The sequence below is a fragment of the Hyaena hyaena genome, unplaced genomic scaffold, assembly GCF_003009895.1.
Source record: "Hyaena hyaena isolate Hyena2069 unplaced genomic scaffold, ASM300989v1 scaffold_5, whole genome shotgun sequence".
In the NCBI taxonomy this organism is placed as follows: domain Eukaryota; kingdom Metazoa; phylum Chordata; class Mammalia; order Carnivora; family Hyaenidae; genus Hyaena; species Hyaena hyaena.
The window spans coordinates 6,776,725-6,802,508 of record NW_024080637.1 but is presented as its reverse complement, the minus strand read 5'-3'; the positions used below and the strand labels follow the sequence as shown (position 1 = coordinate 6,802,508).

The 25,784-nt window shown below is 39.2% G+C and overlaps 1 protein-coding gene across 1 annotated transcript in view; it reads right to left on the bottom strand.

Annotated features, from left to right (window-relative positions):
- NDC1 (NDC1 transmembrane nucleoporin) overlaps positions 1–25,784 on the bottom strand; it is a 43,266-nt gene that overhangs the window by 9,052 nt on the left and 8,430 nt on the right. Inside the window, exons 6-16 of the mRNA XM_039238351.1 lie at positions 21,671–21,779; positions 19,029–19,080; positions 15,967–16,102; positions 15,070–15,162; positions 12,657–12,738; positions 10,674–10,829; positions 8,053–8,298; positions 7,835–7,950; positions 5,525–5,575; positions 3,514–3,577; positions 2,624–2,724 (exon numbers count right to left, since the gene is read on the bottom strand). Of these exons, the coding sequence (XP_039094282.1) occupies positions 2,624–2,724; positions 3,514–3,577; positions 5,525–5,575; positions 7,835–7,950; positions 8,053–8,298; positions 10,674–10,829; positions 12,657–12,738; positions 15,070–15,162; positions 15,967–16,102; positions 19,029–19,080; positions 21,671–21,779 (1,206 nt within the window). The remainder of the gene's footprint in view (positions 1–2,623; positions 2,725–3,513; positions 3,578–5,524; positions 5,576–7,834; positions 7,951–8,052; positions 8,299–10,673; positions 10,830–12,656; positions 12,739–15,069; positions 15,163–15,966; positions 16,103–19,028; positions 19,081–21,670; positions 21,780–25,784) is intronic.

Sequence of the window (25,784 nt, the reverse complement as noted above, 5' to 3'; positions counted from 1 at the left end):
CACACTTTGGTCCTTCAAACATGCTGCCATTCAACCTCAGGAAAGGAGGTTAGTATAGGCATACCAAGCCCTCACAGAGGCAAAGGACCTGGGGTCTAGGAGCCTGGTTTTCAAATCTGACTCCACCATTTACTGGGCATAATCTTAAATAAGTCATACCAGTAGATATAGACTTTTTGAGAGAAATACAACCATATACAATAGGTCTTATTCAAACTTATGGAGCTGTTAAAACCTTAAAGAAGAATCATTTCTTTAGCAGAGCACCCAGACATTAGGTAGAGCAGCACAGGATTCTCCAAAGAATGAACTCCAACTTCTGAAAGAATATTGGTCAAGGGTCTCTGAGCCGTCAAATCCACAGTTCTACACTGCTAATGCCCTGCAAACAGCTCAGGTTCAAGTCCCAGCTCTGCAACCTATGAGGCTTATGAGTGATACCTGAAACAAGCCTCCCTCATCTATAAAATAAGGCCTAAAACACCTCCATCCTACTTCCTTCACAAGGTAGTTATGAGGATCAAAAAAAATAACAGTATGAGTGAAAGTTTATGGTATTTGTCTTCGATTTATTTCTCTTTTCTTATTTTTTGAGAGAGAGAACGAGTGAGCAGGGGAGAGGAACAGAGAAAGAGGGAGAGAGAATCCCAAGCAGGCACCACAATCAGCATAGAACCTAATGTGGGGCTTGATCCCACAACCTGTGATCATGACCTGAGCTGAAATCAAGAGTCAGACTCTCAACTGACCGAGCCACCCAGTTGACCCTAACCGACTTATTTCACTTAGCATAATACCCTCTAGATCTATCCACGTTGTTGCAAATGGCAAGATCTCATCCTCTTTTATGGCTGAGTAACATTCCTTTGAGTGTGTGTGTCCCACATCTTCTTTATTCATGCATCTATGGATGGACACACTTGGGATGGTTTCATATCTTGGCTGTTGTAAGTAAATGCAGTAAACACAGGGATACATATATCTTTTCAAGTTACTGTTTTAATTTTCTGTGAGTAAACACCTGGTAGTGGAATTACTAGATCACAGGGTAGTTCTATTTTTAATTTTTTGAGGAACCTCATACTGTTTTCCACAGAGTCTGTATGAGTTTGCATTCCCACCAATAATGCATAAGGGTTCCTTTATCTCCACATCCTCGCCAACACTTACTTCTTGGTGTTTTTTATTTTAGCCATTCTGCTGGGTGTAAAGTTAGGCATAAGAAACAAAACAAAGAAAAAAGAGACACAAAAAAAAACCCAGACTCTTAACTGCAGTGAACAAACTGGTGGTTACCAAAGGGGAGATGGGTGAAATAGGTGAAGGGGGTTAAAAGCACACTTACTGCATGAACACTAGCATAGCAATGTACAGAACTGCTGAATCATTATATTGTACACCTTAAACTAAAAAGCACTGTGTAGCAATTATACTTGAATAATTAGTATTTTAAATAAAATAAAACAAAAAATATATTTTAAAAACCCCAGATGTTTGGTATTAGGAGAATTTAAAACTAAGTCTTCCTAACTGAAACAAAACAAAACACAGTAAGTGCTCCGTAGACTACAAAGCACTGTACTGTTATTGTTATTTTACTGTAAACTACATCACCCGAGTGATGATAAACAAACGATGCTACGCGTGTCAAAGATATGCCCAAATCCTGGGTATCCTACTGTGTGGTCAGGCGAGCCGAATATTAGAAGTTGTGGGGAAATATTAGGAAATTATTTCTTTAGAGAAAAGTAGCTGGGAAAAGAGCACAAATAATAAAACTATACACATGTACACACGTCTCAAAATACTCATGAGAAAGTGGGCACAAAAAGAACTCAAAGAGAGAAGAAAGACTCACTGGCTCTGATGCCTAAGACTTGCTAAGAGGTAAAATAAATCGAGGGTGGAAGAAAAGGATGGCGAAGCATGTTTCATATTGTACATTCCCTCCCAAGACCCAAAGATGCACCAAACGTTCTCCTTTCAGCCTACTTCAACACCACTCCTTTGGAACACCTACTGCACAGCCCAGCTCCCACCTGGAAATGCTTTTGGCACTCAGCGTCTGGATCTCTCACCTGACATACAATGACAATGACAAGACAGCGTAAAACATACCACCCAACGTGAAGTCAGGAAAGGCAGCCTACTCAAAAGCAAGAAGCTTATGTTTTATCTCTGTCTTTAAGTCTAGGACTAAAAGGTCCTGCTACTTTTAAATATGTGCACCCAGCGTGGTAGCAGGGATCTGGCCCATAGGTAATATTCATCTGCAAGGATAAATGAACTACAGGTCATTCTTAGTAGCTACAAGTTGTGTAACGATCCAAACATATACCACTGAACAGAATCCTAATACTCTAAGTAATCTGATTAATACTAGAGGCTTAGCGGCTTCCTTTTTTCTGTTTATATAAAATTATTATTTATAAACGAACTAGAAGTTTCTCTTCCTGGTCTCTCTTATATTAGAATTTCCCATGGGTGAGAACAATACCATATTTTAACTTCTAAAATACGTTTTGTTACTTGATAAATGTGATATGTGAGAAACAAACTGAAAAACCTGGGAGGGAGGGAAAAACACGACCATCTATCTCCCCCCAACCCACACACTGCCTACCTCTTGCAGCGTCAACAAAGTATTAAGAATAGCTGGTAGTGTGGTCTGGACAACTCCGTATCTATCTTCAGTGAATGATGCTGCTACTAAGTGAGACAGACCTCCAAAAGAAAAGGGGAAAAAAAATTAAAAGGAAATAAAAATTAGGCAATACATCTATTGGCAATACATCCATTGAGAAAGGATTAATATCCTGAGAATCTAAAGAACTTAAAATAAGGGAGAAGGGCAATATGCTAGAAAAGTGGGCAAAAGACTGGAATATGCACTCCAATATGCACCTAGAAAAGGTGCTCAACCACACCAGTCCTGAATAAGATGACGGTCTCTACATTTTAGTAGGAAGAAAAGTTTTTAAATGATATTGTGTCTGGTAATGATGAGTGGTAGAAAAACAAAGCAGGATAAGAGAAAAGAGCGAAAGCTGTTGAGGGCACTTTTCATTAGGGTGGTCAGGTAAGGGCTCTCTGAGGAAGTATCATTTAAGCACTGAGAAGGCCTTATCTAGAAGATGAAAACAAACAGTTCTTTAACAACTAAGTTTTCATATTCAAGCTAAGTTAAATACATTAAAATGTTAAATATGTTAGGTCAACATAAGTTGACAGTTGAAAACAATCTATTAATTGTTGCACCTTTTTGAAGTAGAAAAAGATAGGTTAAGAATCCCAGACTCAGTTTCGCTGCTTATACATCAGGAAAATTTCTGCCCAAATTAAAGCACACCTAAGTATCTAAGAAAGAAAAATGACCAATAGAAAACAAAGATATAAAAACGTATCTAAAAATTAAAAGACTGAGACAAAGTCTAGAATTGACTTCTCATGGATTACACTTCAGTATTTAACTGGTAATGAAAATCATAATTGTAGTTCACTGAGATTGCTTACCTTCTAATGCCCAAATATGCATTTGGGCATCTGAAAAAACAGCCTGAATAGACGCCTCTGGGTGCTACAAATACAACAAAAACATTTAAGTAAGTTCTCCTGGGCAATAACTCTGTTATTTCATCTATCAACTATGTAGCCTATAACAATAAAAACTTTACAGCTGCCTCTCAAGAATTAAAATCTGAATTTTTTTTTTTTTTTTTACATTTATTTATTTTGGGAGAGACAGAGAGACAGAGCACTAGCAGGGGAGGGCCAGAGAGAGGAGAGACAGAATCCAAAGCAGGCTCCAGGCTCTGAGCTGTCAGCACAGAGCCAGATACGGGGCTCAAACCCACATACTGTGAGATCATGACCTGAGCTGAAGTCAGGTGTTCAACTGACTGAGCCACCCAGGAGCCCCCTAAAATCTGAAATTCTTATACAATATGATTTAACTGCAATAAAGCAGTCTGTCACCAATTTATTGTGCGACTCTTGCCCAATCTCTAAACCTCTGTATGTCTTAGTTTCCCACTTAAAATAAGAGTTACATATACTCAGCCCACCTTAGATTAGTATAGAGATCACCTAAGACAAGGTTGCAAATGCTCAGAACACCTAATGTTAAAACCTCAGAATGCCTAAATACACATTACCGCTCTTAAACTGTCTACCCTCACCCCCACTCCAAAGAAACACCATCCAACCTTTTTAATACAGCAAGGTCAAATAGTAGGGAGCAACAACTGGCCCACTTTAACAAATGCTGACTTTGGTAACGCACCCAATAAAGCCTATTGAATGCATTGGGCATGTTACATTTTTCAACATCCAACGGCAGTGTCTACACCTCCTCTTTTTAAAATAGATCCACCCGCAAAATCAGAATCAAAAGCAGCCATTCACTTCCGAGGGAAAAGGAGACTTTGTTCAGCATCTGCTCTGCCACGTCCTCGCTATGTGCCCTTACTTAGCCTAGCTACTTGACCCCCTCTGAACCTCAGGTTTCCTTATCTGTAAAATGAGGACAACAAGACAGCTGATAGGAATGCTGTTAGAATTAAACGAGGGAACTTAAGAGAAAAGAGCATGGCATACATAAGACACAAGGGTGGTTCTCTTCCCATCCTTCTGAAGTAAAACTTCGGACATCCCCTCTTCCTCTTGGTGGAAGACAGGACAGCTTCCTCAGGGGCTGATAGTTTGCCCAAAGCTCTAATGGAGAGCCTGAGGTAGATTCTTTCTGGTAAAGGTAATTGCTAGTTGGGTGGATCTTCCCTGCCACCAAAGCGAGAAAAAAGTTTCAAGCACTTGAAATGATTCTTTGTTCTGTGTGCCTGCCTATGTTCTATCAGAGTTACTCAGATCTCTCTCCCACAGAATGAAAATGAATAATTATACACCAGTGCACACTTTTCACTTTAACTGAGTACAATATTAGCTAATACTGCAGTATCTTCAGAACGAAAGAAGTTAGATTTAAACAGCTAACAAAAATTCCTTCCCCTACATATGGGCAAAAGTTTTGCTCATCAAATGATTAACATGCCACAGCTGTAGTCAGTGAGAAAGGAATGACTCTTTAGCTTCTGCGATTCAGCCACTCTCCTGTGGCAGCCAGGGTAGCGGACGGACAAGGTGGAAAGTCATTTCATTTGTGGCCTGAATCACACAAGCTTAACATCTATAATCTAATCCAGCCATCTCTCTTCTGAACACCAAACTGGCCACAAAGATTTTAGCAGGATAGTGAGCCATGAAGGATCGCCATGGATTTGATCATTCTGCAGGAAGAGGCTGCATATCAGCACAAAGGTGGCCCCAGCCAGGAGACTCAGGAAGCCACTGAGCCGAGGTGGGTCTAGGGCAGCGGTTACTAACATGGAGGTTTAGTGGAGCACCACGCCAAGCTGTTTGGCCTGCTAGGATCGAGCTACATATTTAGAAGTCAAATCCAATCTAGTACTTCATTTCTTGTTTCATTTCCTCTTTCCCCATTCCCAATGCTGTAACTACACATTCTTACCTTACTGAAAAAATACATTATCAGCACCCGTTTTGATAAGAAATTCTTAACCTGAGTTGGAAAAAAAAGAATTAATACATGTAGTTTTCAAATCTATTCAAACGTAATGTTAACACATCCCCAGTTTCTTCCTGACACTAATGAAACACTTCACACCTTACAGAGAATAGTTACAGTAAACCACATAAGTAACTACCTTTGGGCTATAAACTGGAACTAAGATGGGCCATCTAACCTAAACTGCATTCTCAAGTACACATGTCTAACCCCACAATAAAAGGAATTTGAATTGATGCTGGTGATGTTTTCTTACTCAATTCTTGACAATTGTCTTGCCCCTTGACGAATTAATGCCAAAAAAAAAAAAAAGTATTTCCTTAGACAACAAAAAAAGAAATCTTAAGACATGAAATGGTTTTCTATTAGTTGATCTTGATGTGGGAAACAATCTTCTTAGTATTAAGCTGAAAGCTATATACCCCAACTGACTTGAAAGTGAATTCACGATATGGCAGTACTTAACGACATGTAGGGTAAAGGGATCCCGAAGTTTGTATAATGCCTGTAGTGCCTCGCTATTAATCAATCATTCCATTAAAAATGATTTTATTCCTCCCATCTTAAAAAATAAAGCCCTTCCTTGCCCCTCAACTCCTTCCAGCTACTAATTACCCCATTTCTCTGTACCACTTATTGCAAAACTCCTTGAAAGATCAGTTTTTCTTGTGGCCTCCAATTCCTCCCATCTCTCCTGGACCCGTCCAACCGGGCATTCATCCCCATGGCTCCACCCAACACCTGGACAAGGACTCAACGACCTCCACATTTCTAGCACAACAGTTCATTCCTAGTGTGGATCTCAGGCTGTGTACCAGCAGCATGTGGCACTTACTTCCCCTTCTCTTGGTTCTTTCCTCAATTCAACAGTCACCTGGTCTCCTCTGCTATTCCTCATCTCTCAGACCTTTAGTCACTGGACTGTCCAGTTCTTACATGTCTTTTCTTTTGTATCCATTCCCAAAGCATTTTTTCATGGGAGTCTCATGACTTCAAATACTGTCGATATTCTGATGACTTCCAAATTTGTATTTCTAGTCCAGAACTTTCCCCTACACTCTGGATAAAAGTCTCAGTTCTTACTCAGTATTTTCAACTGGTTGTCTAATAAATATCTCAAAATGGACATGAATCAAACTCATAATTTCCCAATCTCATCTCTATCAAATCTCTTCAAATCAGTTACATTTACGCCATAAATTGCAACTATATTATTTCAGATACTCAAGCCAAAAACTTGAAAGTCAACACTGATTCTCTCTTTCACAAAACCAAATCGTCAGCAAATCCTATTATACCTACTTTCAAAATACATCCAGACCTTGATCACATCTTACGGTCTCCACTACAACCACCCTGATCACCGATGCCATCATCTCCCACTAGACGACTTCACAGCTTTACAACCGTCTCTCTGCTTTTGCCCCTGCCATCTGAGAGCCTAGTCTCAACGCAACAGCCAAGCAGCACTTTCAGGATGTAAGGTTACATCACGTCATTCTTGTGGACAAAATCATCCTGTGGCCTTCCATCTCATCAGAGGAAACGTCAGTTTTCACGATAACTAATGTGCCTGCTGACTCTCTGACTTCATCACCACCTACTAGTGTCCATGCTGTTCCTCACATAAATCAAGCACACTCCCCACCTGAGGACTGCTGCATTTGTCTGTTCTCTGCCTTCCCATCAGGTCTCTAATCAAGTATCAACTTATCAAGGAGACCTCCTTTAATGGCTCTATTTTCCTAAATAGCACGTATTAAGAAATCAACTTTCTTCCCCTTTAAGACACATATTTTTCACATTTTGAATATAACATATTAGGATGCATCTTACAGTTGACAGCATGTGATGGCAACTTTTTTTCTTAACAGCATATGAAATAAGCCTCACAACAGTATTATATTCAAAGAGATCTGGTTTAATACGTTTGAGTGCTCACTGATGGTCAGGGACTTTTGTTTGCTGTTTTCCCAGTGCCTAAAACCATACCCTGCATATATAAAGAACTTAGTAATTGTTTATTAAATAAAGGAATTCACACATCAAAGGTGTTGTATTAGGCTCAGTCATATGAAATTGCAATTTATATAGCTCAAAACCAGTCAATTACTGGCAATTTCATATGAGTCAACTTAATACATGAAGCATCATAAAAAAAAGTCCTATTTATCCCTGATGGGTTACTCTTGTGAGATTCTTAACGCTCTCAATGTTACATGCAAATACAAATCCTATAACCTATAATCCTACCTGTTCACGTTTATTCTGAATCCATGAATAAATCATACTGGGCTGTCTTGCTGTCTTACCCTCCGCACTAACAGAGGTAGATGCAAAAGGATTAGAAAATTCAGTCACTTGCTGATCTAAATAAAAACAAAAAACAAAAAACCCAAGAAAGTGAAAACTTAGAGGATATCGGATTCTCTACAACTATGACATTACAAACTTTAAAAAACAGTCCTCACCAGAAGCAGAAGTCCATAGTCTTGGCCCTCTTCTTATCAGCTGAGAACTGTGAGGGGACCCATAGCAGGTATTTACATCAAAAATTCCAGCCATTCGATTCACTACACTAGAGCCAAACGGGGTTCCGAGGGGACTTGTTGCATCAGGTGTAGATAATTTTGAGGAAAACAGTGACGTCCTAACTAATGGTGGCACTGAAGGCCGAGGCATCTGGCTAGATTTCGGGGTCTGAAACGTAGTTTCTTCTGTAAAAGAACAGATCCAGTGCTGAAGAAGCAGCCTGAACAAATTCTGTATGTCTCAGTTTTTCGCTTAATGCATTTACCCAAAGTTCAGTAGCTTGTTTCCACATAACATTTACCTTCCCCACATCCAGCTTTTATGACGGCAACTTGGTGACCACTCAAGGGGTGTTCTACATCTTCTGTCAAACTGGTGCAACTTCCCTCATTTTCTTCCCCTGGAGAAGATCTTCACCTTCGGGGTCAGTTTCTCTAAATCTAAGCTGTTTTGAAGGAACCTATCAATTTATATTTTATTTTTAAACGGCAACAACTTCAGTTATTGCACTGGGATGTATCCTATGTTACTGCAAGTTCCCACTGCAGCTATTACTCAGCTACAACAAATCCGTATTGTGAAAGCGTACTGATAAATGCACACTTATATCCATTTTCCACAGAATTTTTTTAAGTTAACGAAAGTCACACCAGAGACGAATTTGTCCAGGATTATCCACAAATATGACCTATAAACGCTTTCTTCAAAAATTATCTTATAATCACCAATTTATAGACTCCACTGAACAAAAACAAAGGAATATTTTTCCAGCTATTCCAGGGCAAGGAACAAAGACAAATATATTACACTGGTATTCTACCTTAATAAAGCCACTATAAAATGTCAAACATTTAAAGTGCCAAACTTTTATTAACGACTTTTTAAGGTTAGTGGCAGATGGAAATATTTGAAGAATTGATTTAAAAATTAAGACTGGTTTTTTAAGTTCTGCAAAATGTGAAATAAATATTCACTGAGCAACGGGCTGTGACAACAATTTAAAATAATGAATAATTCCTATTTGGTCAGACCCATGATTCCCTCCCAACCCAGGACTGCATTGATCTAACATGCTAATTTGATATAACTAGCCTGTTCAAAAGTCTCAAATGGCTCCATATCCCTACAAAATGTAAACTCTATATACATGCTAGGCCTTCTTTCATGATCAATCATCATCCTACCCGTTTAGACTCCTTTGTGACAGACTTCCTTTTAGCAATTCCACTGTCTTGTAATTATTTGTGTACCTCCCACTAAAAGGTCAGTTCTAAGAGTGTTTTTTCATCTTTGATTCTCTGGTTTCTAGCACATTGCTTGGTATATAGTAAGCATTCAATAAATATTTGTTGAATAAATAAATGCTAATCTGAATGTGGAGAACAACTGAAACACTAGAATCTTTTAAAAATCTGACATTCATGATCTTACCTAACTTGTTTTTCGTTTGTAATCTCTCATTTTCATCTATGACCCTTGAGAGTCATGATGTTTACTGTGACCCATATGGTGATTTTTCAAATATCAAGATTAGTTACCAACATTTAAAAAGTGGAAATTTCAGGGCACCTGGGGTGGCTCAGTTGGTTAAGCATCCAACCCTTGATTTCAGCTCGGGTCACGATCTCATGGTTTGTGAGATCGAGCCCCGTATCAGGCTCCATGCTCACAGCACAGGGTCTGCTTGGAATTCTGTCTCCCTCTTGCTCTGTCCCTCCCCCATTCACAACCACATACTCTCTCAAAATAAATAAACTTTAAAAAAAAGTGGAAAATTTCACCCACTATATTTTTAGACTTCAGGCTTCTCTTAAAAGGGGGGAAGGAAGTAGGGGCACATAGAAGTTCAGATACTGGGTCAAAATTCCCACATGGGAACAATGGACTGAAGCTAACCCCCAGCTTCCCGTGCATATGAAGCCAGTGCTCTCACATTTACCACAGTCCTCACCCAGCCAGTTTTGCCCATTTTCATTAAAGGCCTGGCTCCAAAAGGCAGGTGGACATTAAGTTGTTTCATTCGTCTTACATTCCTTGGCATCTTCGACTTAAGGAATTTGGTCAAATGGCCAAGGTTCCTCCACTGTGCCTCTTCCCCTCAGCTTTCATCTTTCAAACATACTATCAGGCCCTCTGAAAACCATGAAAGTGATGCCCGCACCAGGAAATCACTCAGTCACGCAGTTACTCTTCACTGGGCATTGGCCAGCAGCTTTCTGCCTCTGGGATACTGCAACAAGACCAGCCCCAGCACTATCTCTAAAGCTTCACCTGGCTTTGTACCTGAGGAAGCTGAAGCTTCCTTCTGTTTGATGAGCCACAGTTTGTTAGCCTTTTTAACACCATCAGCACACCAGACTTAATTTCTTCAATCTACAATGGTACTCAGGCTTTTTTCTTGGTTCAATATAGTATCCCACATATTAGATCAACTTTCCCTAAAAATTTTCCCTAAAAATCCTTCACACTCATGTATACATATCTTTAGATTAACCACCATCATCTTTCTTAGGAAACAAAATGTACACACTTTGCCCTCTCTCAGTAGTACAGGCATTACCTGGAGAATTCGATTTCTTAGGTTCCACAGAGTATGAAGGCACCATTCTCCCATTCGTAGCAGCTGCTTCCTGGTAGAGAACCAGTTTCTGAGTCATATCGTTTAAAAGGTTCAAACACTCCCTTGAAATGGCTGTCCAATTGTGGGGATGTCCACCTAGGGGGTTGAAAAACCAGCTTTTAAAATGTACGTAATCTTATAGTCTCCTCTCAAAATGAGGAGAAAACTCTGCAAGAAATGCTACATTACACTTTGCATCAAGGCCCACTTTCCATGGCTAAGCTACTATTTATGCTCCTGCCATCTAATACACAGCAGGAGTTCAATACATGTTTGGACAAAATCATTTTCCAAAAAGTACAAGCAAAAATTTGCTATTTTAGTGTGAAGAAAAAAAAAAAACTATCAAATTGTTGCTGAAATAAAGCCAAACACTAGAGCATGGTGTGAGTGAAAAAGACTAGAGTTACTTCCCCACCAGCACTGAACAGCCTGAAGACTAAGACAACGAACACAAGCATGTCTTGTGAGATGCACCCCATGGCCCCCAAAGACCCATAAACTGTGTCTGGCCCACCGTGCGTCCTTCCATTCTCATTTACAATGGCCCCTATTTGTTATTATGTCTGTAGGAAAGACTATCATACTTTATACACATATCTGTTACAAACTACTATGATCCGCAGTCTTGTAAAAATTCCTTTACTCTCATCTTTTCATTCCCTAAAACTTTTCTTTCCCACAGCTGCCACATAAAAATCAACCATGCTTCTTTCTATATTGAAAATAGCCAAGGAGTCCACTGAAAACTGGTTTCCCATTCTGGCTGCCAAATAAGCTTTCTGTCTTCACTTAGAGCCCTCCTTAAACATTTCCCCCATTTACAGCTCAAGAGCTTAACCTACAGGCAAACAAAATACTTCATCAGTAGGTTCCAGGATGTTTTGCACTGCTATAACTCAGGACCACTAAAGAACGATGTGATGGTCCAGTGAAACTTTAATAATATGCCCTAGAATTTAAGTTCTCTAGTGGAGAACATGTCACCCTGCTACAATTCACTGGAGTATCTGGTGAAAATATTTAATGCATAGAGAATTCCTAAGTGAACCGAAGTTTGACCAAAAAGAATTGCTAGTTAATAATTTTCCACAGCATCAGCTCTGCATTTTTCATGCTACTAAAAGGAGAGAGTGGCTCTAATTATTTATATTTTTATGTAACTGAATTTCATTTCCATGTAACATTTAACCATAGAAGGTTTCTTTTATAATGTGGGAATTAGCAAGGTTAGCAAAAAAATGAAGAGCTGATTACAGAGATGAGCAGCTAGCTAGGGCCTCTGTTCTCCACTGGTTGCTAGGCTGGAATGCTTTCCATCCAGGAACAGGCAGAGCACTGGCACAGCTGCGGTCTTGAGGAGTTTGTAACAACTGACGGGGGAAAAGTGTTTCAGGGGTGCCGAGAGCACTCTTTTGGGTCACCACCAAATCTAGTACTTTTTTACTTTTCTTTAAAGGGAGGCAAAGTAGCATGACAGACAGAGGGAGCTCTGCACTTAGGAGTCAAATGACAGAATTTCTTATTCCAGCTCTGGCATTAACTGTATATAAGCCACTTAATATTTCTGAGACTTAGATGCCCCATCTAGGAATAAGACCACCCGATTTTCAGACACTCTATAGCATGAAAACTTTAAGGATACTAAAACTGTGCTCCTCTGCTCTAAAACTGTCAATCTACCTCATAATTTCTTCAGGTTAAGGGAAGGAGGATGCTGAAGAAAGTTTAAAAATACCTTTCCTGGAAATATAACTTATAACCACAGCAATGCAAACATTTAATGGTATATGTCATTTAAATCAAAACTTCATTTAATGGACTCACAGTTGTGTATTTTATTAAATACATCTCTGTCACCAAAAATTTTAAGTCGAACACCTTCTGCACACACATGCCTATATCTGTCACGTTTAGCAATACCTGGTTGGCTAAGGCTAAAAACTTCTTGTCTTCGTGAGGGAGAATACTGAGAAAGCAACATCAGGTCTTGTAAGGCCAAATACTAAAAGGGAAAAAAATATACATTATTTATGCTGAGGCATAGGAGCACATGTACCCCAATGTTCATAGCAGCACTCTCCACAATAGCTAAAACATGGAAAGAGCCTAAGTGTCCATCAACAGATGAATGGATCAAGAAGATGTGGTTTATCTATACCATGGAATACTACATGGCAATGAGAAACAATGAAATCTGGCCATGTGTAGCAACATGGATGGACCTTGAGGGTGTGATGCTGAGCGAAATAAGTCAGGCAGAGAAGGACAAATACCATATGTTTGCACGTATAGGAGGATTAGGAGGAACTTGACGGAGGAACAAGGGGGAGAAGAAGGGCGGAAATGGTAGGGGAAAGGGAGAGAGGCAAACCATGAGAGACTCTTGAATGCTGACAAAAACTGAGGACTGATGGTTGTGGGGGGGGGGGGGGGATGGGCATGAAGGAGGGCACTTTGGGGATGAGCACTGAGTGTTATGTAGAAACTAATTTGACAATAAACTATTTGTAAAAAAAAAAAAATAAAAAAAAATAAAAATAAAATAAAATAAAATATTGAATAACATAGCTAAAAAAAAAAATTGAATAACATAGCTAAAAAAAAAAATATACATTATTTGTTTTAAATTTTTTCTAATGTTTATTTTTGAGAGAGAGTGTGTGTGTGCACATGCATGCGCAAGCAGGAAAGAGACAGAGAGAGGCAGGGAAAGAGAATATGAAAGCAGGCTCTGGGCTGACAATAGGCCGATCAGGCACTTAAACTCATGAACTGCAGGATCATGACCTGAGCCAAAATCAAACATTTAACAAACTGAGCCACCTAGGTGTCCCTAATTGTTTTAACTTCTATATATCAAATCTTAGTTATGAATTGAGCTCAGCATCATACAGGTAAGGGGAAATCGCTGAAATTTCTCATGAAGGATATTCAGTTTGTCAGTCAAGCTGGCCATAACCTTCCTTTCCGGACTCCCAGAATTTTCTTGCCTCTACCTTCTGTAAGCTACCCTACCCACTGTAGGCCCCAGCTACAAGAAACTCTGTGTTCTCTCTCATCTCTATGGTGGGAAACATAAACATCACTTCCTCCTGGAACTTCCCGGGCCTCCCCCACATAAACATACACTCACACAGCTCTCAACCATGGCACTTAACATAATTTACTGTAACTGCCTGTTTACTGGTCTCATCTGGTTCCACCCACTAAACTCTGAGGCAAAGACAGCATCTTGCTTGCCACCACATCCAAAGGCAGTGCCTGGCACAGAGCAAACACACAACATATGTTGAACTTTTTACTGAAAATCTTCATTTTGTTTTCTGGCAAACCCATTCACTCATCATTCAAGACACCATCGTTTCTATGAAGCTTTCTTGTTTTGGTTCCAAGCAGAGTAAGTGGTTCCTACTGCACTTATCACAACAAATTTCCATTCTTCTGTGTATCTGCCTTTTCCATTAGGCTGTGCTAAATCTTATTCGTTATTATGACGTAAGCAGCTAGCAATGACTGACACCTACCCAGTAAATAAAGATTTGTTAAATAACCAAATGAGTACCTGATATTTTTGTATATCTAATAAGTTAGTCATAATTGATGTTTAAAGGTAATCAAAACCTCAGTGGTTCATTTTCTTATTTGTTTACACCTTTCTAGAACATATTCCAAACTCTGGGTTCCATTTCTTTGAATTATTTTTTAAGTACTATGACTTCTTAACAGATCACACATATTACATATAGATAGATCTACTTTAAAATTTCAAAATGCAATTTGAATCAAAACAATCTATTCTTAATTTATAAATTTACTAGAACTTCTTTAAACTCTTTTGATTAAAATTTAATTTAGGATCACTATCATTATTCATCTTTTAAGACAGTTCATTATATGTGTATACATACCAAGCACTACCTTTGATCTAACTACCAATACTACATGAGTAAAAACATGTCTTGACTCCATAATAAATAAATCAGAATATTTTGTTTTGCCATAATTTTAAGTTTATGAAAAGCTAATGCATGCGGTTGTATATCATAGTATTTCATGCCAGGAAATATTTTTATGCCTATTCTAAGTATAGTTTGCACAAATTAGCATAGCTTGCACATACACATTGCAATATACCCTTGCATTTTAGTCACATGGAATGAAAACTAAGAAAGTGAACAGTACTCCATGCAGCCTGTAGATGATGTTTCAAAATACTGGTGCTAGAATATCCTAGGCCCTCAAAGGTTAGATCTAAATACACTAAATACCAAGTCCACTTCATAAATAGGTTCGAAATGATTGTGTAAAGACACAAAACACACAGTTCAGGCACCTTTATGATGAGGGGGGGATTGCTGTTTAAGACCTTCGGGAGGCATTCATCCGACTCTTCTGAGAATGGTGGCTGGACAGGGAACAGATGAGCCTACCAAATAGAATCAAATAAGACTATGAAAATGATGATTTTCTTGACTCTATTATTCAGTAAGTTAGCACTATTGAAATTTGTTACAACAGGAAACAATACAACCAAATTAACATCTTCAGTGTTTTAATAATGGATTGCATCAAAATTACACACACCTCAACAAGCTACTTTCTAAAATGTTACTCTCCCCATTCTATTAAATTTCTGGCTTCCAGTAACAAAGACTATCTGAAGCTACTGAAGGACACAAACCTACAAAGACAGTAAACTGAAAAACAGACACTCATTTCCTAAGACAAACACTCAGATGATAAAGACAATGTAATTCCCATTCATCTAAAGTCATTTCTATACAAATCTTAAGACTTTCTTTCAGAACAAATATTTTATTGCTTTATATTAAATAGTTTCATAGTAGCTATGTCAATAGCATGCAAAACTAATTTAAAATTCAGGCACTTAGTATGTGCTCACTAGAGGAATAAGAATTACACTACAGATAAAGCAAAGTAAGTTCCACTAGCAGTTCGTGTAGTTTAGTTTCCAAAGATGAAGAACACTAACACTGTTCTTTACACACACACAGACACACACACACACACACACAGACACACACACACACACACACAGAGCAAATTATGGTTACAAATGATACATCCCTAATAAAGTCTCAGAACAGAGACCAAAACCCAATTTATCAAAATGGCTTTAGGCACAATAGCATACTGCTTAGTGCTCTGCTAAAAATAAATCTGTGCACTCTGAAACACAAATGTATTAACAAAAAAACTCAACACTAACCTCTGTGGCAAAGATTTTGAAGAGTATCCATGAGATATACCAAGTCATCAGAAGAAAGACACCACATAGCCAGACATGGTACAGTAAGGAGAGATTTAAGAGGCCACTCACAGTGTCAAGAGGCCTATGAAACTGCCTATGAAAGCAGAAATTACTATTTAATCCAATGAGGAAAATACAGTCTTAGCATTCAACAGTCTCACAATGACAAACAAATAAATCTTATTTATAAATAATAATGGTGATATAAGGGCACCTGGGTGGCTCAGTCAGTTAAGTATCTGACTTCGGCTCAGGTCATGATCTCACAGTTTGTGAGTTCGAGCCCCACGTCAGGCTCTGCTGACAGCTCAGAGCCTGGAGCCTGCTTCAGATTCTGTCTGTCTGTCTGTCTCTCTCTCTGCCCTTCCCCCACTCATGCACGTGCACGCGTGCATGCTCTTTCTCTCAAAAATAAACATTTAAAAAATATTTTTAATGAAAAAATAAATAAATAATGGTGCTATAGACTCCCGTCCTTTTGCACCCTATACAATTCTTTCCCTAATACCTTCTTACAAACTACATAAGGGAGCCTTTAAAGGAAGAATAGACCTAAACTCATGCTCAGTTTCTTGTGCTCCAAATCTTCACTGTCATTTACTATGGAGAAAGAATGAGCCAAGCCTGTAAGCCAACCCTTAGTGGCTGGGTAAAACTTTACTACTGTTGCTTTGTAGTTTATACATAATCATTCAACAGGCCTACCACCTCTCCTGGGGCGGATTTCAGCTCTATCTGTACACCCTATAAACGGTTCCACAAGAGTTGGGAGCACCTACTACTATCAGAAAAGCATAATCTTTACTTTTAAAATAATTTAAGGGGCACCTGAGTGACTCAGTTGGTTAAGCATCTGACCCTTGATCTTGGCTTAGGTCACGATCTCATGGTTCATGAGATCAAGTCCCACGTGGAGCTCTGCACCGAGTGCAAGGAACCTGCTAGGATTCTCTCTCTCCCGCTCTATCTGCTGCTCCCCAGCTAGTGCTACCTCTCTCTGTCTCTCAAAATATAAATAAACTTTAAAAAAAAATTTTAAGAAAATCTGTTAGAAGGCTAAATAAAGGGAACACTACTTTACCAAAACCTTGAGTAGATGAATTAGCAAAGTCATCATAATCCTACAGTCACACAACTAGTAATTTTAAAGCAGGATTAGAACCTCTGGCTCTGCCATCTATGACTGCTGTGATTACCTTTAACTGCTTGACCTAACCCACCCTCAATTTCCTCATCTATATAATGGTGCCATTATCTCTTCTTTCTACTTTTTTTTTTTTAATTTAAAAAAGGGTTTTTTTTTAAATGTTTATATGTTTTTTAGAGAAAAAAAGAGAAGAGAGGAAGGGAAGGAGGGAGGGTAAGAGAGAGAGGGAGACACAGAATCCAAAGCAGGCTCAAGGCTCCAAACTCTCAGCCTGACGCGGGGCTCAAACCCACAAATTGTGAGACCATGACCTGAGCCAAAGTCAAATGATCAAATGACTGAGCCAGCCGGGCACCCCTCTTCCTTCTACTTCTTAGGGGTATTCTGACATTTAAATCACCTTAGGTTATGAATGCCTAGCATAGTGCTTAACATTTTCTAGGAGAATAAAGTTACTTTCAGATTTTAAGTATTTATATATATATTGCCATATATATATATTCTTTTTTCTTAAATGTTTATTTATTTTTGAGACAGAGACAGAACACGAGCAGGGGAGGGGCAGAAAGAGAGGGAGACACAGAATCTGAAGCAGGCTCCAGGTTCTGAGCTGTCAGCACAGAGCCCGACGTGGGGCTCGAACTCATGAGTTGTGAGATCGTGACCTGAGCCGAAATCGGACACTTAACCGACTGAGCCCCCCCAGGCGCCTCAATATATTGACATATATTAAGGACAGAATATTTGGCACTACCATACAAATAAAATACATTTTAAGTGAAAGAAGGAAAAAGTACTACATTAAATTACAATCAAATGTCATTAATTTTCTCTTTCCATTAGACCCAAGGAAAATCTGGGCTAAGATAAGAAATGACCCATGCATTTGGTTTCGTATCTAGCAATTAAACCGAGGACAAAACTAAATTTACCTAGAAATTTTAAAAGTTAGAAATCGAGGGGTGTCTGGGTGGCTCAGTCGGTTAAGCATCCGACTCTTGATTTTGGATTAGGTCATGATCTCACGGTTCATGAGTTCGAGCCCTGCACTGAGCTCCATGCTGACAGTGCAGAGCCTGCTTGGGATTCTCTTCTGCTTGAGAGTCTCTGTTTCCCTCTCTCTGCCCCTCCCCTGCTCGCTCTCTTTCTCTCTCTAAATAGATAAATAAATAGACATTAAAAGAAGTTAGAAACTGAAATACATAATGTAGAAACCATAATATCTCAAACACCTACAAATGTCAACATCCCCACTCCTCAAAACTGCTATTAGTTAAATCTACATGATATAAAAAGTCTCACAGTAGAATAATAATTAAAAGAACAAATACTGATAGAAAATTTCCATTTTTTTCTCAAATAAAGATTAAAGCTTTATCTACGTGCAAAGTACATGGGAAATAACTAGAGTAATACACCCAGTGCTGCCACTTGATTACCACTTATTGACCTTTAACTGGTCACATGACCCTGCCCAATTTTGGTTTTCTTAGCGGCAAAATTAAAATACCACAGCACTGTGCGTGCATACCACAATAGTAGAGAATGATTACTGAAGAGGAACATAAGAGAGATATGCCCATACAACACAAGAAGTCCGCTTGTCTACGATATAAAAGCTGAAACAAATTGTCACTGCTAACTTCCAGGGAGAGGGACCTTGTGACTAGAGACAGGAACAAAAGGATTACTCTTAACTGTATTCTCTTATATGACACTGGAATTTTAAGTTATATGAACTAGGTATATTCCAAAACGAATACTATTATTTTTTAACTTTAAAAATTTAAAGGCTAAATCTAAATAAAACATCTGTTAAGTGGTAAACACCTAAAATGATGGAAACAACTAACGAGAGTTAAAAATCACTTACTCATCTATTTGAAGGTCCATTGCAGTGCTAATCCAAGCTCTGGGAATATGGCCTAAGAGGAAAAAAATATCATGCTATGAACATAAAAAGTTAGTAAGTCTTATCCATACTTTGTAATATGATGTTGATGAGATGACCAAGTAGACACCAAGACCTAGGTCAATGCACCAGGTTGTTTGATTAGGAATGGGCAGGAAAAGGGAATAATTTCTAAATATAGGAAGTCCTTGCTTTGCATAGGTCTGATTATGTACATATTTCAGTGGTGGTTTAGTTAAATCACACTAGTCCCTCAACAGCATAATTCAAATTTCAGTTACCAATGGTATATTTACAGAGAGCAACTGAATATAGGACTTCCAGCTCTTCAGTACACAAATCAGTATGTTGATAATGGATACACACCACAGTCTGACTAATCACATCCCTTCTTTCTAAGTCTGTGTATGATGGTCATTGACATCTGTTGTTCAGTTCAGGCACAGACAGCAAAGCATGAAATTGTGTTGCCTCTTTGTCTCTCATGAAAAGCCCACATGACGTTTTATAAAAATGAATAACTGAGAGAAGAAACTGGCCAAAAAGACCCAAGTGTAACAAAGAAATGAAAAGTGCTAACATTTGAAATGAAATCTGAATGGAACATGTACGGAGTTCTAGAAGAAATGGCTGACCAGGGGAACAGTGACAGAGCCGCTATGTCAGCCCAAGTGTACAACGGTAGAGGGCCAGCCAGGCTGAAGACAGTAGGTTAATAAAAACAACAAGGTGTTAACATCAGAACGACAACTCTAAGAGCTGTGTAAAACAACGGGGTATATAAACTACATGTAAAAGAAGTAGACAGGGGCGCCTGGGTGGCTTAGTCAGTTAAGCATCCAACTTTCGCTTAGGTCATGATCTCGCGGTTCGTGGGTTCGAGCCCCACATCGGGCTCTGTGCTGACTGCCAGCTCAGAGCCTGGAGCCTATTTCAGAGTCTGTGATTCCCTCTCTCTCTCTGACCCTCCCCTGCTCATGCTGTCTCTCTCTCTCTCCTAGAAATAAATAAAACATTAAAAAAAAAAAAAAGAAGTAGACAGCACAACCGCCCATGCCCAGTAAAAACAATTCAATAAAATGATTCCATAGAAAAAAGTAGGATCAGAAAGTTATACAGATATCCCCTGCTTTTTGCAAGTTTGTGTTATGTCACTTCGCTTTTATGAAAGGCCTACACTAGCACTTGTTCTCATTAACTGAAAGAAATCCAAATTCATGAAGAAGGCACAAAAGCGAAAACAACACTCGGCATTTGTGTGGCAGCATGCCGGCACAGCTGCCGGGTAAAGGCCGCACACCTGAGCAGCGAGAACGGCCCCGCCAGGCTCCTTTCCCGGGAACCACCCGCAGCAACTCAGCACCAAGCCTCCAAAACTTTGAACTGTGTCTGTGAGCATCTGTGCTTTATCTCAATTTGTTCTGTGCATCCATTAGCGAGATGTGCCCTAACGTATCAGAAAAGCCTAAGAGAGGTTATTTTGGGAGTTTGGGATGCTCAAAAATCTTTCCATATAGGGGCACCTGAGTGGCTCAGTCAGGTGAGCATGTGACTTCAGCTCAGGTCATGATCTCAGCGTTCCTGAGTTCAAGCCCCACATCGGGCTCTATGCTGACAGCTCAGAGCCTGAAGCCTCCTTTGGATTCTCTGTCTCTTTCTCTGCCCACCTCCCCACCCACTCCCACCCCCCACCTCACACTCTGACTCTGTCTCTCTCAAAAATAAACATTAAAAAAAATTTTTTTAATCTTTCCATATAAATTAACAGTAATTGCTTCTGGAACACTCCACTTCTGGATAGTGGTGGAAACCTGTAATCTGAATACAGTATTTTACAATATTGAATTTTGTTTATATTACTATATATTGCTATTGAGATTAATATTTCCTTTCAACTTGAACTGCCTTAATATATTAAATAAGCTGTTTCTGTGCTTAATATTCATGTTAATAAATTCTATAGGTTTCCCTTAGCAGCAGGATATTCTAGTATATTAGTACCAACTTACAAAAAGTTACAAAGTAGAGTATTTTATAGAATGACCAAATGACATACGTTTTCTTTTTTTTTTAAATGGTAAAAACCACACAACAAAATTGCCAGCCTAACCATGAACTGTACATACACTATTGCACCTTGTGCAACAGATCTGAACTTTTTCATCTTGCAAACTGAAACTCTCTACCCACTTAGCAACAACTCTCCTTTTTCCTCCCCCACATAGCCCCTGGCAACCACAATTATACTTTCTATTTCTAAGAGTGTGACTGCTTCAAATAACACCTCATGTAAGTGGAATCACGCAATATTTGTCTTTTGATAGCTGGCTTATTTCACTTAGTATGCTGTCCTCACGTTTTATCCATGTTGTAGCATGTGACAAGATCTCCTTCTTTTTTAAGGTTGAATAATATACCATTGTTTGTATACACATTTTCTTTAACAATATTTTCCTTTAACTAAATACACTTATGCAATCTAAACATTGAATCAGTTAGGATAATCACCTACTTACAATTAAGAAGCAAGCAAATAAAATAAAAAATGACTTTGTAACTGATGAGCTAACACATACACTATATCAAAAAGCAGAAATTCTTACCAAGGAAGTAATACAGAACGCAGAAATTTCTAATCAGGAACAAAGATTCCACACAACTATGCTTAACTAACAAGAGCAGAGATCTCCTGAAGCGCAAGAACTTGTATTGCTGAGGAAAAAAGAAAAACAGAATCAAAGGACACTTCCAAGTAGAGGTTCTATTTCATTCTAAAGCAAGCACTAAAACAGTCCACATACTTAAAAATAATAATAATATATCTGCATAAAAAGACAAAGTTTATTCCAGAGGTAAAAAATCAACAATTTCCAATGTTAAAATATTTAATACTTACATTATACAATGTCTCATTGATGGGATCAGAAATGACAAGATTGACAGGATCGATCTATACTGCTGCTAAGCACTGTGGAGCTGCATGTACAAACACGACAATCACAAAAGCAGCAGCTGACAGTCTGGGCGCTTCGCATGCACCAGGTACTCTTCTAAGCACAGCGCTATGACAGAGACTCCATTATTATCCTCATCTTACTGGTGAGAAAACCGGGGTGCAACTTAACCAACTGAAGAGCTAGCTAAAGGAAAGTCTGAGATTTTAAACCAGGCAGGCTGGTTTCAGAGACTGTAATCTTAAATATAATGCATGCTGCCTCCACACTCAATGTTTTCAAATGCTGTCTGCAAGAAAAATAGGCAGAAGGCACGAGACTGAGTCAGAAGACCTGAGTTTTAGTACTTCTCTCTGTGTAGCGCTGAGCAAGTCGGGTCTCCTAATTATCTGTGAGATAAGAAGGCTGACCCAGCTAAACAGTGCATTAATGGGTACCTTCAATTCTAACCATGAGAGAAAAATCAATTAAGAAAAAATACAAAATGCTTTGTCTGAAAAAAAAGGCTTGTTTGCTCCTCCCCCCCTCCCTGCCCAAAAAATGCCAATGGAAAAATATTTTTAAATTATTGGAAAGAATCTAAGGAAATTTAATAAGGCAAAGATGAATTTCCCAAATTCTGGTTTTCTTTTCTGCTCCTATTATGGCTGATCCTTCTTTAAGGAATTTCAGAAGCTAAAAAGAATAATTACAGTACATGGGTGGAAATTAGTTTCATACTGTGTCTGTGAACTCCTACAGTATCTTTCAAAAAGCAACCCATATGAATAGTTGGTCACTAACCACACAGCTTCAAGTATCCTGGTTTATTCGGATATATTCAAAGTCCAAGATATGGAGCAACACAATTCTGCACAGCTACTGTGTGCTACCACCTTCTTACCTCGACCTCCCAATTAAAGTGTATAGTGCCTATACTGATTGTACTGAAGCTCTCTCCTCAGCCACCACTCACAGCTGTCCCGGGACGAGGCAAGCTGGTAGGCATTTCAGTAAATATGCAGAGAATAGCTAACACAACCTCTTTGTGCTCCCCTCCCTAGTGCGTTTCTTCTGTGATTTGGCTAAAAAAACTACCCTTCACTGAGTACCTACTATGTACCAGCTCTATAAATCTTACCTTATTTAATACTTTCAGTCTTGTTGGCCTAGAGCTTGCCAAGCCCTGTCCTGACCTTCATCCACTTCTTTGTCTCCCACTCCAGGCTAATGTTCTGTTTTTCCCTATCAGTCTCTCATTAAGAATTTGATAAGGACAATGGAACTGGTTTTAGTACTGTACACTAGTTTAAAGAAAAACTAATAGGCTAATGGTAAATTGCTTAGAATCAGATTTTTAAAAATAACTAATTTTTCATAGTTACGTGAAAATAGTAGTTAATGAATAATATATACAACATAAAACTTCATGGAAGCTCTACCCTACAAAATATATAATGTTACAGGTACTATATATGTAACCATACAGTAAAGGGTTTAGCAGAACATACATTAAACTGGTCATGGTGATCTCTGAGGCAAAGACTGAGATTGGTAGCAGAATGACCAAAGAGAACTTTCTTTTTATCTATGGTATAGGAACATTTTATAAAAAACTGTTACCACCCTACTCTTAGAGGATGTAAGCTGACAGGAAGCACCAATAATAATGATGATGATGATGTTGCTAATAACAATGGCTGTTACGCTTGTTAAAAAAAAAGTAAGGTCTAATATTCTCTGGTCAGCTTGGCCAGTAAAAGAAAAAAGTAAATAGCTATTACCATCATCTCATTTTATGGAGGCTCAGAAGAAGAAATTGGCCTGATCGCACATCAAGCTTGCAAGTCCTGACCATCAATCTTGTTTCCCTTAGCAACTGAAGTGCATATGGGGAGGTCATACAATGTGCACTGTGCCCCTAGGGCTAATCAAAGAAGGCTAAGCTACAGTATCTTCCTTCCCCATCAATCTTCTGAGGAGGCAAATCTCCTCAGGCAAAGACAGTTACAAACCTGATGGATGAGAAACTGTGATCCTAGGTACAAAGATCCATCATTTCAACTACTCTCGCCAAAATCTGTACCTCCCTTACTCCACTGTGCCCACCCACAAACCCCTGTTCCAACTGGCCTCTGGCTGGAGAACAGCACCTACCTGGGCAAACCAAACAGCACTGCTCCTGTACACTCATGGTTACGCGAGATGCCCCCAAAATAGATTTTGGCCCATACAGAATGGCCAAATGTGCCAAAGTTGAATCTGAAGCCAGAGCTAAATATTAGCATTAGAAAAGAAACTTCAGGGGCCCCTGGGTGGCTCAGTCGGTTGAGCATCTGACCTCAGCCCAGGTCATGATTTTGTGGTTCACAAGTACGAGCCTCACATCAGATTCTGTGCTAAAAGCTCCAAAGCCTGGAACCTGCTTCAGATTCTGTGTCTCCCTCTCTCTCTGCTCCTCCCCTGCTCAGATACTGTGTCTACCTCTCTCTCTGCTCTTCCTCTGCTCATGCTCAAAAATAAATAAAAACATTAAAAAAAAAAACTTCATGGGTATAAAAACAAATCTAAAATTTTATCAAAGGACAGGGCACCTGGGTAACTCAGTCAGTTAAGCGTCCATCTGCAGTTCAGGTCATGATCTCATGGTTCCTGAGTTCAAGGCTTGAGTCAGACTCTGTGCTGACAGCTCAGAGCCTGGAACCTGTTTTAGATTCTGTGTCTCCCTATCTCTCTCTCTCTGCCTCTTTCCCACTCATGCTGTCTCTCTCTCTCTCTCTCTCTCTCAAATATTAAAAAAAAATTTTAATAAAATAAAATAGAATTTTATCAAAGGAAATTACAAAAACTTTAGTAGTCAAATTTTACAAATATGACATTATACGGCAGCAGGAAGCCTCTACTGGCACCGTCAGTTATTGGACTGTTCCTACATTTACTCTATTGCATCAACTGAGGTTCATGGAGGAGCAAGTGATTTCGGGGTATCTTGTTTTTCTCTAACACTTATATTCTCTATATTCTTAATTATATTTGGATCAAATACGATTTAGCATGGATATGCTGTACAGAATTTTGGGTTTTCTTCTCCTAAAATTTTAAGGTGGCAAAGCAGACACTCTGCTTTTAATTCATCTTCTCAAGATGTGAAGAATATCTAATCAGGACTTTTTCCTTAACACACTCACAGACTGCAGGGAAATAAGGGCCAGCTGCTTTTCTTTTCTTTTTCATGTTTATGTATTTTTGAGAGAGACAGAACATGAGCAGGGGAGTGGCAGACAGAGAGGGAGAGAGAGAGAATCCCAAGCAGGCTCCACACTGTAAGTGCAGAGCCCAATGTGGGGCTCAAACCCAGGAACCGTGGGACCACGACCTGAACTGAAACCAAGAGTCAGATTCTTAACTGACTGAGCCCCCCAGGTGCCCCCACCAGCTCCTTTTCTGTGAGCACTATCACCTTGCAATAGGTCTATTTTCAACAAAGTGTTCTCATGGAAGCCACAGGCATATGGGGCCTTCAGTTAAATCAGGAGAACCCTCATCTACACTCTTGGACTCTCACGACACATCATTTGTTTACACATCCCTCCTTCCCCACCAGACTGGGTCCTAGTGGGAAAGGACTGGTCCTAATAGTTTTGCTCCAAAGCCCAATCCTCGGGCTGCCACAGCATAGGAACGAGGCGAATAAGAGCACAGTCAAGAAGAGCGGGAATAGCCTGGAGACAGCCTTGATGCCCCAGGAGAAAGCTCAACCCATCTTTCTCTCTCCTGCCAAGGA